The sequence below is a fragment of the Esox lucius genome, chromosome 21 (genome assembly GCF_011004845.1).
Source record: "Esox lucius isolate fEsoLuc1 chromosome 21, fEsoLuc1.pri, whole genome shotgun sequence".
NCBI classification, from domain to species: domain Eukaryota; kingdom Metazoa; phylum Chordata; class Actinopteri; order Esociformes; family Esocidae; genus Esox; species Esox lucius.
The window spans coordinates 15,035,673-15,049,712 of record NC_047589.1 but is presented as its reverse complement, the minus strand read 5'-3'; the positions used below and the strand labels follow the sequence as shown (position 1 = coordinate 15,049,712).

General features: G+C 44.2%; 1 protein-coding gene across 6 annotated transcripts in view; it reads left to right on the top strand.

Annotated features, from left to right (window-relative positions):
* The window catches only part of LOC105019433 (partitioning defective 3 homolog), a 333,861-nt gene that overhangs the window by 246,789 nt on the left and 73,032 nt on the right, over positions 1-14,040 (top strand). For 5 of the 6 annotated variants that reach the window (XM_029116267.2, XM_029116271.2, XM_029116270.2 and 2 more), the window contains one exon: positions 6,883-7,179. The exons of the other annotated variant lie outside the window; for it this stretch is intronic. In XM_029116267.2, coding sequence (XP_028972100.2) covers positions 6,883-7,179 — 297 coding nt within the window. The remainder of the gene's footprint in view (positions 1-6,882; positions 7,180-14,040) is intronic. 6 annotated transcript variants of the gene reach the window in all.

Below are 14,040 nucleotides of genomic sequence, written 5' to 3'. Positions count from 1 at the left end.
GCCTCTACGCTGTCCTGTCTGCCTCTACGCTGTCCTGTCTGCCTCTACGCTGTCCTGTCTGCCTCTACGCTGTCCTGTCTGCCTCTACGCTGTCCTGTCTGCCTCTACGCTGTCCTGTCTGCCTCTCCGCTGTCCTGTCTGCCTCTCCGCTGCCCTGTCTGCCTCTCCGCTGTCCCTATCTCAGAAAAAGAAAATCCCCCACTTGTGATTCTGTGATTTTTACATACACATTGTATTTTTTTAGTTAGCGGGAACTCATTTGCAGTGCAACTCACAGTAGCCAGTTTATTTTTTTTGTCTGATGTTTTTCGTACTGGTTCCCTGGCAATTGAACCGGCAACGCTGAGATTTGGCATTAGCCATGCTGATAGAAACAGAGGAGGGCCGATGCGTAAGAAGGAATATCCGTGGCCCAGAAACCACCATCAGCGGTGCGGTGATGAACCATTCTGAAGCTGATGGAGAGTTGTCATCAGCACCGTTTGTTTTGACAGAATCTCGCAAATTGTCGGCAGCTGCTTGTGCCTGTTCAGCAAACCCTCACATTCCTCATCAAGAGCTATGTTACGGCCTAGCTGGAGAGGCCCTCCGTAGACGAGCCATAACACACACGCGCGTGCTCGGAGACACACACACACACACACACACACACACACACCGCCTTCAGCGCAACAACCATTACACCTCTTGTTTACGCCGGCGGACAACCGCTGGCTACTCTACCTGATTGCACCGCACAGAGAGGGGACTCTTTGATTGGTATCGTGCCGTGTGGATGGGATGGGAGTAGTGCAGATGTCGGCGTCTTTCAGCGGACCCCTGTCAGTTACTCATCTCTATAATGAGTCGTTATTTGGGACGCGAGGGGGCTTCCCAGATGACTTCCCGAGGGCCGGTTCTCTTGAACACATTGACTCATCGGCTCTCCGAGCCCCCGGGAGCCAGTGGCCCCGCCGCCAGTCAGTCAGAGACACAGGGGGACTCCGGGAGCTACTGAATACATTGTTCCTTTTCATATCTCCTGGCGCGCTGAGATTGGGACTGTCCCATTGTCTCCTGGTCTGTCTGAACCCAGATCTAAACCCACCGCAGAGCCAACCCACGGACGACCGCTCCGGTTAAACCGTTGGAAAACTGCAATCCAAACCCTGCTCTCCCTCCCTCTCTTTATCTCTCTCTTGCTCTTGCTTTGTGACTCTGGCAGGAGATTATGATGTCCACTGTCTTATGTGCTTGGCTCTGCTGAGCTCCTAATCAGTGGCTCACACTCCTCCATCCCTCCATCTTGCTCTCTGTTCCTGGCCCCCTATACCAAACTCCCTGTATTGCATATTTGGCTGTTTCCTGCAGATGCCATCCAAATTGACCAGCTGTACTTTTTCTGTAGCTGGTCTGTCAGCAGGCGACCGTCATCGAAGAGTGGTGGGTTGGATGTTTTGCTCTGAGGAACTATGAGCTGTGAAAGTGTCTAGCCGTCAGTTTATCTGTTTCAGAATGCAGACGGGCAGGAGTTGGGCGAATCAGTGGCTCATTTAAATTATGGCTGAAGTCGGAGGTATGTCAGTTGTGAAACTTTGCTCTGTTAGAGTGACACAAGATATTAAACGTAATGTCTTATTAATTACAGTGTCTGCAATTACACAGCAGGTACTTCATAAGTTGTTTCTGCACTAAGTTAATGTGTGTTAGTCATTATCTCCGCGGATCTCTTCCACCTTCCTTTGTCACTGTAATTGTGTTACCAAATAATTAGCTACCGTTCAAACAGTAGCTACGTTCAAACAGCATTGTTATTTGAGCCATTTGTAACGGTTCGTGTCTGTCTTGTGTAGTCATTAGCATATTGGGTTCTACTGATTGCAAGCTTGATTATACTTGCAATTATTTTATACTCAATCAAGTTAAAAATAAATACTCTGCATTCAAGCTAGGTAAATTACATTTTTACAGAATTTAAGTGTTGTGAGGCAAGTGCTATAAATACTTGTGCCTTAATGACAGAACATTGCTTTTAACACGATGGGTTAATTATACTTTGACAGTCATATTGAGGAGACTGCTTTGGCTTTGTCTCTCCAGAATTAAAGGTAGACTGATAAATTGTGGAGCCAAGAGCAACACTGCAGGTATTGAGATGATGAGATGCAAGAGTTTTCTCTGATCCAGTTAGCCACAAGTGTTCTCTTCTCACTTAGTTTGGTTGCCAAGGGAACCAACCAGCAGAGGAATTGAACATTGTGCTTTAGTTTTTAGGGAAGTTGACCCACTGTGACATTTTCTTTACACATATACGTAATTTTTCTGAGTCGACCTTTAAAGGGTGTTGTTTGATCAACACTGATTTATTTAGCGCATAGAAGAAGGACCTCAGGCAAGAGCTGTCTTGTCGCTATTCAACTCCAACTCCCTCTTAACTTTGTCTTTGAATATAAAACAAACCAGCTGGATTCTTCTCAACTTAATGCGGCGACACACTCTTCTGAAGTTGTTTACCGGTGCGATAAAGCTTGTTTCATTTAGCACATTATGTACGTGTGCTTAGAGCTCTCTGCTCAGAGCAACAAAGAAAACCAATTGAGGAGGCCTGCAAGAACAAGGAAAGAAACCTTCTGGCACACACGTGTAGATTTTGTTTAAGAGACGGTCAGTCACAACCTGAAGGATGACCTCTTGACTCTCCATAATCTTGGGCTGAATGGAATTTCTGGTCCGCTGGCATTGTTTAAAAGCAAGACATCCTAAGTCGGGAAAACATCCTTTCGAGCAAGTTTGTTTTGGCTTTTGTCTCCCTTCGTGCCCTGTAAAAAAAAAAAAAAAGGAGGGAGGGAAAGGAGACGAAAAGAAGAGAGAGAAAATAATTATTTGAGTCTGGTAAAGGAAGTATTTTTTTTTTGCAGGGAAAAGAAGGGGGAGACATGAGGGTGGAGAAAAGGGGGAGACGAAAGTGGTGGGAAAGAAGACTGAGTTAACAGAGACAGGTGAGAGGGAGCAGACAGACACAAGGAGACATTGAAGACAGAGGAGAAATGAACGATGGGGGAGAGTGAAGAAACAGGAGAGGGAGCGAGGAGAGAGGAACAGACAGGTCCTAGTTAATTAAGGGTGGTACATTAATGAAGTGGTTGGTGTGGGTAGTGCTCTCCTTCATATTAACACCATGCTGGCTCGTTAATTGTGTAATGGAGTTAGGGCTGGGTAATGGTGCGGTGGGGGGGGTGGGAGGTTTGCCTACCACGGAAGGCCGAGCAAGCAAATGGATCTGGACCGCCGCATGGCACAGACGATGGGTTAGGGGGGGGTGCGCTATGGAAATGTGTGTGGCACATTATAGCGGATGGGCTGAATATGAGATAATTGTCTGGGTGGCACGGCGGCACTGAAGCCCTCATGTTACACTGGCTGTGTAGGCAAACTGGGCACTGTTGGTTGGCTAACAGCTAGAGGTGCTTCACTAAGCCATCTGATCTGATACTGACGCTCCCTTTTTCTGTCTTCTCTCTGTCTCGGTTTCAGTTCAATTTCAGTTTAAAGGGCTTTTTTGGCATGGGAGACCTTGGTTTACATTTTCTGTGGAATTAGGACAGGAACGATAAATAACAAACAGAAAAATATAACAGAAAATCTCAAAGTGAGCATTGCACATGCATTTCGAAAGGTTTCTTATAATTACTTAGGAGCCTGTTCTGTAGGTTCATCTCTCTGTAGACGAGGGCTTTGTTATGGAAGGTTTGAGAAATGCTTTTAAGTGGGTGTGAGATGGGGTGGGGGGGGATAATTAGTGAGTAAGTACTAATTCAGCTCTATGCATTAGAGCCTTTTTAGAACACTTCAGCTGTCATGAAAACAATGATTGACAATGTTGTTAACCTGGTAACTAGCACGGCGCTCTCCGTCAAACAGGTGCTGTTGATGGTGGACGTTTGCCAGTGTGAGAGGTTTTTAGTCACTTCCCCACATTCTTTTTTTAATTCATTTTTAATGGCGCTGGAAGGACTTACAGAACCAGACTTGCACGTTATCGTTCATTCCACTCTGTACACACTGAGTGACACATCACGCTTAGGTCCTCTGCAGCCGTGGGGTGAATCAGTCTGAAAAAGTCTTCCACGTTACAACTGACATTATCACCCGTTTATACTTCAACCGTTGTTTTTTCTAATTTTTTTTTTCTCCACAAATCTGCCGTCAGGTCTCGTTTATCTGAATAAAACAATTGTTGTGTAAAAAACGCTCCTATTTGGGGTTTTCTGAGAAACCTCGTCTCATTTAGATGTTTATCCTGACCATTAATTACTGGTTGGTAAGTGGACCCCAGACTTCTCAACCATAGAAGATGGGTTCTAAATGGGAGTAGTTTAAGACCTATTTTGAATGTGTTATTGAGTTTATGTTCTTCTTGATAGCGTGGAAGGCCCTTCTTGCCTTTTTTCTCAGGCCATTCACAGCCTAATTGAAGTTACCTGTGGTGTTGATGTTTAGACCAAAGCGAGGGTCATTATTTGTTGTAGGGCAATGGCATCTAAGGAAGATTTTATGTCTGTATCCCTGGCATCCGGAACATTTTGGAATATCCTTATTTTGGTCTTACAGAGACTCAGTTTTAGGGGCCAGCTGTAATTGGAATTGTGCAGAAGAACCTCCCTGGCTTGAGACAGGAGCACCAGATTATCTATAGGAGACGTTTATCTTTCTATCTCACTGTCTCTCTTTGCCTCTTCCATTTGTCATATTACCCCCTTATAATCAGGCTTCAGGGCCTTTGGCTGTAAACACTAACCATTTCCAGCCACAAACTAAGGCCCAAATGGCGCTCTATTCCCTACACAATGTACTGCCCTAAATTGGTACCCTACGTTATAGTGAACCACGTAGGGAATAAGATGCCTTTTGGGATATGGACTGGATCAGATGTGACGATCTCTCCGTCCACTAGAGTATGCCTAATAGGCCTGATTGGATGTTGAAAGGCTCATATTAGTGGGGTTTTTTTAGGATCCAGATCCTCGATCTGTTGTTTGTCTGAGCCTTGAATTCTGGCATGGCCATGTCTAGCCGTTCCGCCATTAGCCCATTTGACCACCGATATTTTGTCTGTGTAGAAATGTGATTAGTTTGTGAAACGCCAGAGGCTTCGAATTCCCAGTGGGTTTCGGTAAAACCTGTCGTAACATCATTGTCTGGCCTTACTGGCAGCAATGTGACATCAGTTTGGGCAGGTGCCGAGACGACACTGGCGGGAACTAATCTATATAACTCTGTTTGACACTGCTGGGTTTTGTCAGAGGCTGGGGCCCAAATGAAACCCTACACTGCATGTAGTGCACTACCTCACACCAGGGACCATAGGGTGCCAACCGAGACTAATGGATTCAAATCATGATGTTGTTCTTGTTCTGACAAATACATGACTGAGGTTATAAATGTGGATGGGACTCATCGAGTGAGCACAAAACCATGCAAATCCCATCCTTCAGAGAAAATGATCCATGGTTAGAAATGAGCAAATATTATTGTGTTTTGGTATTGGGTTAGTGGGGCATAGATGAATGTTGATTGTGTAGAACGTGATTATACTGATATTAGAATGTGGTGTATACAGACCCATCAAAACTCACAAGGTGGGGTTCCCGCCTTGCTAACATGCCAAGGCTGTCAATCATCTGTGGGGGGGGGTGGGGGGGGGTGGGGGGGGGGCACCGTCGCTGGGGTTCAAAGGTGAGCTATGACCTGAGGTAATGGGGGATGTGGGGAATATCCTTCTGAATGGGAGGTGAGGTGACCTCTGTACGGGGCCACCTGGAATCGTGCTGGGATAAATTATGGTTGGTGGTTGTGTATGCATGTGAGGATAGGGTGACGTGTGTGTTTAAATATTGCCGCGTGCGCTTGTGTGTGTGTGTGTGTGCTTGACACTATGTTGTACGTGTTTGTATTATGCTTCTGGCGGGGCATCGCATCTGGTTCCACTAACCTAGCTGGTGACTGCTGCAATGCTTCAATGTGGGGTCACCTGGCAGGGGTCACCCCTCTGTCCTCACCAGTTCTCCCCAGTTACACCACTACGGCCGCTTCCCATCCTCTTCCCCCTCCTCTCTCCCACTGGTGTGCGCCTGGGCCCGGTTATCCGCGGAAAGAGACCCAAGCATTCATGGCAGCCAAGCCCCACCTTATGAGTCTGAAGAGACCCTGAAAGGCCCTGTTGTGTGGAAGGGAAGGAGGTCCCAGGGTGCTGGGGGTCAGGGGAAGAGGAGTTGGAGGCGAGATCAGAACGCCTCTGTTTTCTCTCTGATTCGGATGACCCCCGGAGTGTTCCAGACCCTCTCCTCAGGAAGAATCCCTGCTGGGGGGGCCACTCCCCTTCTGCATACCAAACGCTTCCCGGTACCCGACGTATAACCATATGGCTGAGGTCCAAAGTAGCTCGCTGTCAAGGGAGTAGGCTGCCATTTGGAATGCACCCAGTACTCCACCAATCTGAATAACTGGTGTCCGTCCTTCATTATACTTATCTTCCATTTTCTCGTCGAAGACCAACAGGCTGAAGATATTAGCAATGGCCCAGTGAGATGGATGAAGGGCTCTCTTCCAGTGAAACTGAAAAGGCTAAGCTGTGTATGACCCTCTATCCCTGCCGGGTCTGTTCTTAACAGGGCACAGGACTAGGTTTAAACAGTATGCACCCCCTAAGAGCCAGAGCGTGAAGCTTCCTGACCTCTGTCCCTAGTCACTACCTTCCGCTAGAATGCCCCATTTTCAAAAATCAAAAAAAAAAAAACAAATCAGGAAGTGCTTACAATGGCTTGTGTTTATTCCCTAAACAGAGTGACATATTGAGTTATAGCACAGCTGACCTTTTCCCTCCCCACTCCCGAATGTCTCCAGGATCCAGGCAAAGACGAGGGAGTTCAGAGAACGCCAAGCTTCGGTGGCGAAGGAGAGGGAGTATGCCGAGATCCAGGACATCAACCCCGACTTCAACCGCACCCTGAGCTCCGCTGAGGAAGACGAACACCCTTATGCAGGCATCGGCTCTCTGGACGGGTCATCCATCGACAGTAGTCAGGGGACCCAGCAACGTGCCCAGTCCCCCAGGGACAGCGGTCCAGGCCAACCCGACCTGGAGGCCCTCTACGCCCAAGTCAACAAACCCCGCAACGGACGCGCTCCCGCAGATGACAGGTAGGGGGCAGCACCACCGACCACCAACGATACGAACATCAGCGTCAACAGGCATTTTCAAATAAACCCCTCCCCTACATCACCACCAACGCAGAATTCCACCTTGCTTTATGAACACCATGACCAAAAATCCACTACAACAAAATGATCCACAAACTCTTCCAACACAAACCTCAAACTCTACCATTTAAACCTACATGATAAAAGACGATATGTGTTGTTCTTTCTTCCTTTCTTTTTTTTTACCCCTTCCATTATTTATTGTATGTCTCACCAGTCACACCATTATAAAATAATCAGTTTTAATACTGCAAGATACACTCTCCAGGTATGTTGCAGATTGTACAGCATGGGCAAATCCATCAATAATTGTTTTTAGGGTGTGAAAATGAAATTTTAGAACAGCTTTCTTCTTTTTATATCGTGTTTATCATGTCTAATCCACACACCTTGTCTTGGAAGCAAGCCACATTAACACACACACACACACACCAAATGAATGCTTGTAAAGCTCCCTTTGGTACAGAGGTACAATTTGTTTCATGAAGATGGGTGTCAACAGGAATATCATGCGATTAAAATACATCTTGATATTATCACAGTATTTTGCAATGCTGATTAAAGTGGTTGAGGGATCAGTTTTCTTTAGAACTATGCTGAAGATATTGCAATGCCTTCTTGGGCTTTTGTAATGACTTGTTTTGACTCTTGAGTTTCATCTGTAGGACATCGGTTATATTCCCAATGCAGCCCTATTCCCTCTGCAGTGCTTTGGTTTTGGCCGGGGACCATAGAACTCTGGTGAAAAGTAGTGCACTATGCAGGAACTATGGAGCCTTTTGGGACACCTCCATTGTATTGCTGACACTTGGCAGTGATTTGTTAAAAACAACCAATGCCGGGATGTTTCTGTTTGGCAGAAATACAGTTTTAGTTCCTCACTGTTTCAGTTCTCATGAGCTTAGGATGGAAACCGATTTATTTTCCCAAGCAAAAAAAGAAAGGAAAATATTTGTCACAAACAGAAGTTTCATAAATACCTAATGCCAAGGGACCCACAGTTTAAAGAATCATTCCCTATAACCTGCTATCAAGTCAAGAGTCGTATAACTTTACAAGACACATTAGGGAATAGTTTCTCAGTGCTTGACTGACACACACACGCATGCACGCTCGCCCATGCAAACACACGCACACACTCGCACAGATGCTTTTAACTTCCCGTGGTTGTTGTTAACAGGTTCTAAATATGCCTGCTGATGATTGACAGCTGTCATGGTGACAGCTTATGACCTTTCAGTGGCATCAATCGAAGTCTGTGCATGGACGTTGTCCCAGTAGGATTGTGTGTGCGCATGTGTGAGCATGTGGGCGAGTGTGCATGCGTGTGTGTCAGTCTAGCACCGAGACACTATTGCCTGATGCCATGTTATTACAGTCCAGTAGATATGACAACATTATCCAGTCCTCCAACGGCCTGCTAAATCCGTGTGCCAATACTTCCTGGGCTTAGGAAAGGCTATCAGTCCATATGTCTGATGTGAAGGTCAGGGTGGCTAGCATATGTTTTCTAAGGATAGCTACATCTTAGAGTGGCTAGTGAAATGAAGCTAGTTTTGTGGCTTATAGATAAGACTCACGGTTGGCTTGCAAATTAATTTCATCTTTTTTGGCTGTAATTACTGAAGGCAAAATTAGGGAAGTTGTATGCTGAAAGGCATTTGTTTTGACACTAAAATACTGCCAATGAGAATCTTGTCATATTTTTTGATTTATTATTAACAGTCTGCTGGAATAACTGCTGGTAAGTTTGTGGTGAAAGCCCAATAAATTCTCAACAGTGACAGTGTGACTAGTAAAAGCAACACTTTCCCAGGTGATGCTTGGTGCTCTTTCACGGCACCAAGCTTACCACTGTAGTGTATGTCCAAGCCTGATCTCATCGTGCTACTGGTAGCTTGGGTGCACGCAAAGCTATATGAGGTCCCCAGATGGGTGAGCTTGTCCTCAGATGCGTTGAAAAGTGACTTTCTGGTTGGTAGAGGAGTGAGGGGGAAAAAAATCCCTATGGCTTAGCGTATGATGAAGTCCTGCAGCAATCTCAAACTGTCCCGAATCCATTAGCGGCATTTGCAATGAGATAGAACTGGATATAATGAATTTAGGGTAGGGAGAAAATGAGGGTATGATAGAGAGGGCATTGAAATATAATTTTAGAAAGAATACTAAAACCTACTTTCAACTGTTTCAACTTATTGCAATTTCTCAGGAAGGGAAGACAGTTTTTGAAATTCTTGCCACATGAGGGAACTAATTGCGAGCAGATGCACGATTAACTCTCTCTCTCCCTCTTACAGTATATAGTATACGACTCTGAAAATGATTTTCTCTAGTTCACCAGCTAAATGGCTGCGTGTTATTACTCAGAGCCAAATCTTGACTTTGCGGCTTGGAAGGTGTGTGTGTGTTGTGTGTGAGAGCTCCATGTTTCACGGGAACACTGTTTCTTCCCTCCTTGTACAAATTGGTGTGATGTCTCTTGGAATCGAGTATGAATACATTAGCCCTGGTGTTAGCTATATACTGTAGATCTTTCTAGAGTTGAGACTTTGTTTCAAAGTTGGCCTCTTGTTTCAGAGGGTTATGCTAAATACCCTCCAAAAAACCACCTTCATATAGGCTTAGTTCAGTATAATGAGATTAGAGCTGAAACATAAGCACTTTACAGTATGAAGACCGGTGTCTGAGCTGGAATAGCTACCAGTATTATAGCTGTATCTGCTATGGGTGTTTTGTTAGGATTTGATATACAGTATGCACCCCATGTTAAATGTGAGTTTTTGTTTTTGCACCTCTGGCTGCTTTGCATATCTTCTGAATGCCAGCCTCAGTGGAATGTCTGTAATATTTGTCTGGGCGCCTGCGAGATTACATAATATGCATTCATTTTTTACTTAGCTCAAAGGCTCAGTATTTATAAGACTATGGTAAAGCAGCTTGAAATCCATTCAAATTCAAGACTGACATCATTTTCTTTGGCAAACAAACGTAAACATTAATTTCCATTTCCAAATTAAAGTTAATGGAACTTTGGTAAGCTCAGATAAAAAGACGGAACACCGATGAATGTTAAATTGGATTTGACTGTTGATCAAATGCAAGTTGAATTATTGTTTTAAATACATTTTCAGGTGAAATTTCCATACAGGTAAAAAAAAATATCCCTCTACTGAAGTTTTTGTTTGACATGCAGAATTCAACCAAAACAAACATGTTTTGTAGAAATACCAGGGAGGACACATTTCTGGTTTGATGGACATCAAGAAGTGAAAGAAGGATTGCCCAGGAAGAGAATGTGCTATTGTGCTGTCAGTGACTTTGAGTGAATGAAAGACAAGGGCAACTAGGTATTTAACCTGGGGTTGAATACAATTACAAACTGGTGGCCTCTCATGGTGACAATGTTTAGCGACAATGGGTAATATTTAGCAGCTTTAATGTTGAGGGAAGGAACAATAAAAAATTTATGATTCAAAATAAAATAAAGATGTTATCACAGGATGTGCTGATACACTTGCGCACACACATCAACACACATACTGTACACATTTTTTTTTTCTTTTTTTCAGGTACCGTTAGTGATCAAGGAGACAAGTGACCAATATTTGGGGGCAATATACCTTAACATTTACTGTTTACAAACAATTTGGAAGGTTTTAAAAATAAATAACGTTATCATATACTTTTCTCTCCAAGTCTCCATCTCCAATAACACCTTAGTACTCCCAGTTCAAAACCAGATTGGCATAAGTGCAGCAGGGATGAACAAACAACAGCAGCCAAGGCTGGTCACACTATGTAAGATGGAGCAATTGCAGAAATACTCAGACAAACATAAGGTTGTTTGGAATTACAGGTTATCAAGTTAATACAAGTTTTATCAGAACAGATAGTTACTCAGGTTATGTTACTCCAGTTCTATGAGTGGAGCAGAGCCCCATAGGGGAGCTGGATGAAGTGACGTGCAAGAATGAATTTTGTCAAATTTTTTTGCATGCAAGTTGGCAAACAGATTATAGCAAGTCAAGAAGCAAAATGTCAGGATTGTCATCTTCGGGGCTTGGGCACTGAGGGCTTTTGGGCGGGTCTTATGCATACACTCAAGGCCTAGAGATACATGCACAAAGGATGTAGAAGTCTGTAAATTTTATCATAGGTACTCTTCAACTGTGAGTGACGGAATCTAAAACAAAAATCCAGAAAATCACATTGCATGATTTTTAAGTAATTAATTAGCATTTTATTGCATGACATAAGTATTTGATACATCAGAAAAGCAGAAATTAATATTTGGTACAGAAACCTTTTTTGCAAATACAGAGATCATATGTTTCCTCTAGTTCTTGACTAGGCTTGCACACACTGCAGCAGGGATTTTGGCCCACTCCTCCATACAAACCTTCTCCAGATGCTTTCAGGTTCCGGGCCTGTTGCTGGGCAATACGCACTTTGAGCTCCCTCCAAAGATTTTCTATTGGGTTCAGGCTAGACCACTCCAGGATCTTGAGATGCTTCTTAGGGAGCCAATCCTTATTTGCCCTGGCTGTGTGCTTCGGGTCGTTGTAACGACCCATCTTCAATGCTCTTACTGAGGGAAGGAGGTTGTTGGCCAAGATCTCGCGATACACGGCCCCATCCATCCTCCCCTCAATATTGTGCAGTCGTCCTGTCCCCTTTGCAGAAAAGCATCCCCAAAGAATGATGTTTCCACCTCCATGCTTCACGGTTGGGATGGTGTTCTTGGGGTTGTACTCATCCTTCTTCTTCCTCAAAACACGGCGAGTGGAGTTTAGACCAAAAAACTCTATTTTAGTCTCATCAGACCACATGACCTTCTCCCATTCCCCCTCTGGATCATCCAAATGGTCATTGGCAAACTTCAGACAGGCCTGGACATGCACTGGCTTGAGCAGGTGGACCTTGCATGTGCTGCAGGATTTTAATCCATGACGGCGTAGTGTGTTACTAATGGTTTTCTTTGAGTCTGTGGTCCCAGCTCTCTTCAGGTCATTGACCAGGTCCTGCTGTGTAGTTCTGGGCTGATCCCTCACCTTCCTCATGATCATTGATGCCCCACGCGGAGAGATCTTGCCCTAGACCGAGGAAGATTGACCGTCATCTTGAACTTCTTCCATTTTCTAATAATTGCGCCAACAGTTGTTGCCTTCTCACCAAGCTGCTTGCCTATTGTCCTGTAGTCCATCCCAGCCATGTGCAGGTCTACAATTTGATCCCTGATGTCCTTACACAACTCTCTGGTCTTGGCCATTGTGGAGAGGTTGGAGTCTGTTTGATTGAGTGTGTGGACAGGTGTTTTTTATACAGGTAACAAGTTCAAACAGGTGCAGTTAATACAGGTAATGAGTGGAGAAGAGGAGGGCTTCTCAAAGAAAAACTAACAGGTCTGTGAGAGCCGGAATTCTTACTGGTTGGTAGGTGATCGAATACTTATGTCATGCAATAAAATGCTAATTCATTATTTAAAAATCATACAATGTTATTTTCAGGATTTTTGTTGAAGTGTACCTATGATAAAAATGACAGTCCTCTACATTTGTAAGTAGGAAAACCTGCAATATCGGCAGTGTATCAAATACTTGTTCTCCCCACTGTATGTGCACACACAGAAACACTTCTTTTTTTTTTTTCAGCGGCTTGCTTCAGCCTCTTTGACCAAACCACAATGGATAAACAAGATTTAAAATCATGGATGACTTAATAAAATGGATGCCTTTATAACAACGTGAGTGCCAACACTCAAGGCACGCATTTTAGGTGCAAACATATTTGTTGGTAGTATTGGAAAGTCACCCTCTAAGCCTGGATATATTCACATTAAGTTTTCTCCCTATTTACCCATATTCAGTCTATTCATCTTATTATCACTATAGGTCAGCAATCTTCGAAAACAAACAAATCCCTTTAAGATTTTCTTTTTGGCATCAGTTGAAGTCCAGATTAGTTAATAACGGTGTTAACGTTCATATGCCAATTTTTCGAGACTTGACTGAATCTGTATGTGCGTGTATGAGGATTAGGCTTGGATTTGGACAATGTCCGTTTACTAACATGTAAGGAGTTGCAGAGCTGTCCAATGGCACGGGCAAAGACACATTCACAGCAGTTCAAACGTTGTTTACATAAGACAACACCTGTAAAACATCTAAAAATCATTATTATTTCATTTCGTGATGAATTTCTTTCCTTTTTCACTGTAGATATGGTCTTGATTTAAGTAAATCATGTCTTTGTAAAAGCTAGATGATACTCTTTCTGAACTGTTCGTGTTTTTCCACAATGATTCCTGGTTATTTATAAGAAAGTGAGCTCTTTCAAAGGGTATACTGCTAGATTTATACATTATTCTTATTTTCCCCTCTAAAAGTTCTGGTGTTTCTGAAGATATGAAACATGACCTCTTTTAAGACAGACAGCTGACAAGTCAGGCCTGGCTCAATCCACCCAGCCATCACCCCAGGGATTTTAGGTAGTTGGAGTCGGCTTTTGCCTTTGGAGCGACAACCTGACAGGTGCCAGGCTCGATGGGATTTGGGAGGAGAGGTGAGGCGCGTGAAACAACGCGTCACCTTTAGACGCGCCGATTTGATTGACTGCTGCTCCCATTACAGCTACAGTCTCTAAGGCCTTAAAGCCAGGGTGAGAGTCGAGGAGAGGGGAAGACAGACAGGCAGACAGGGCAAGTGTGAAGTAAGATGGGGGGCAAGGCTTTTGTGGGAGAAATCTCTTGAAAAATTCTATGGCTCCAGAGAGACCTGCAAAGCAGAAAGTGAGAGAGAGAGG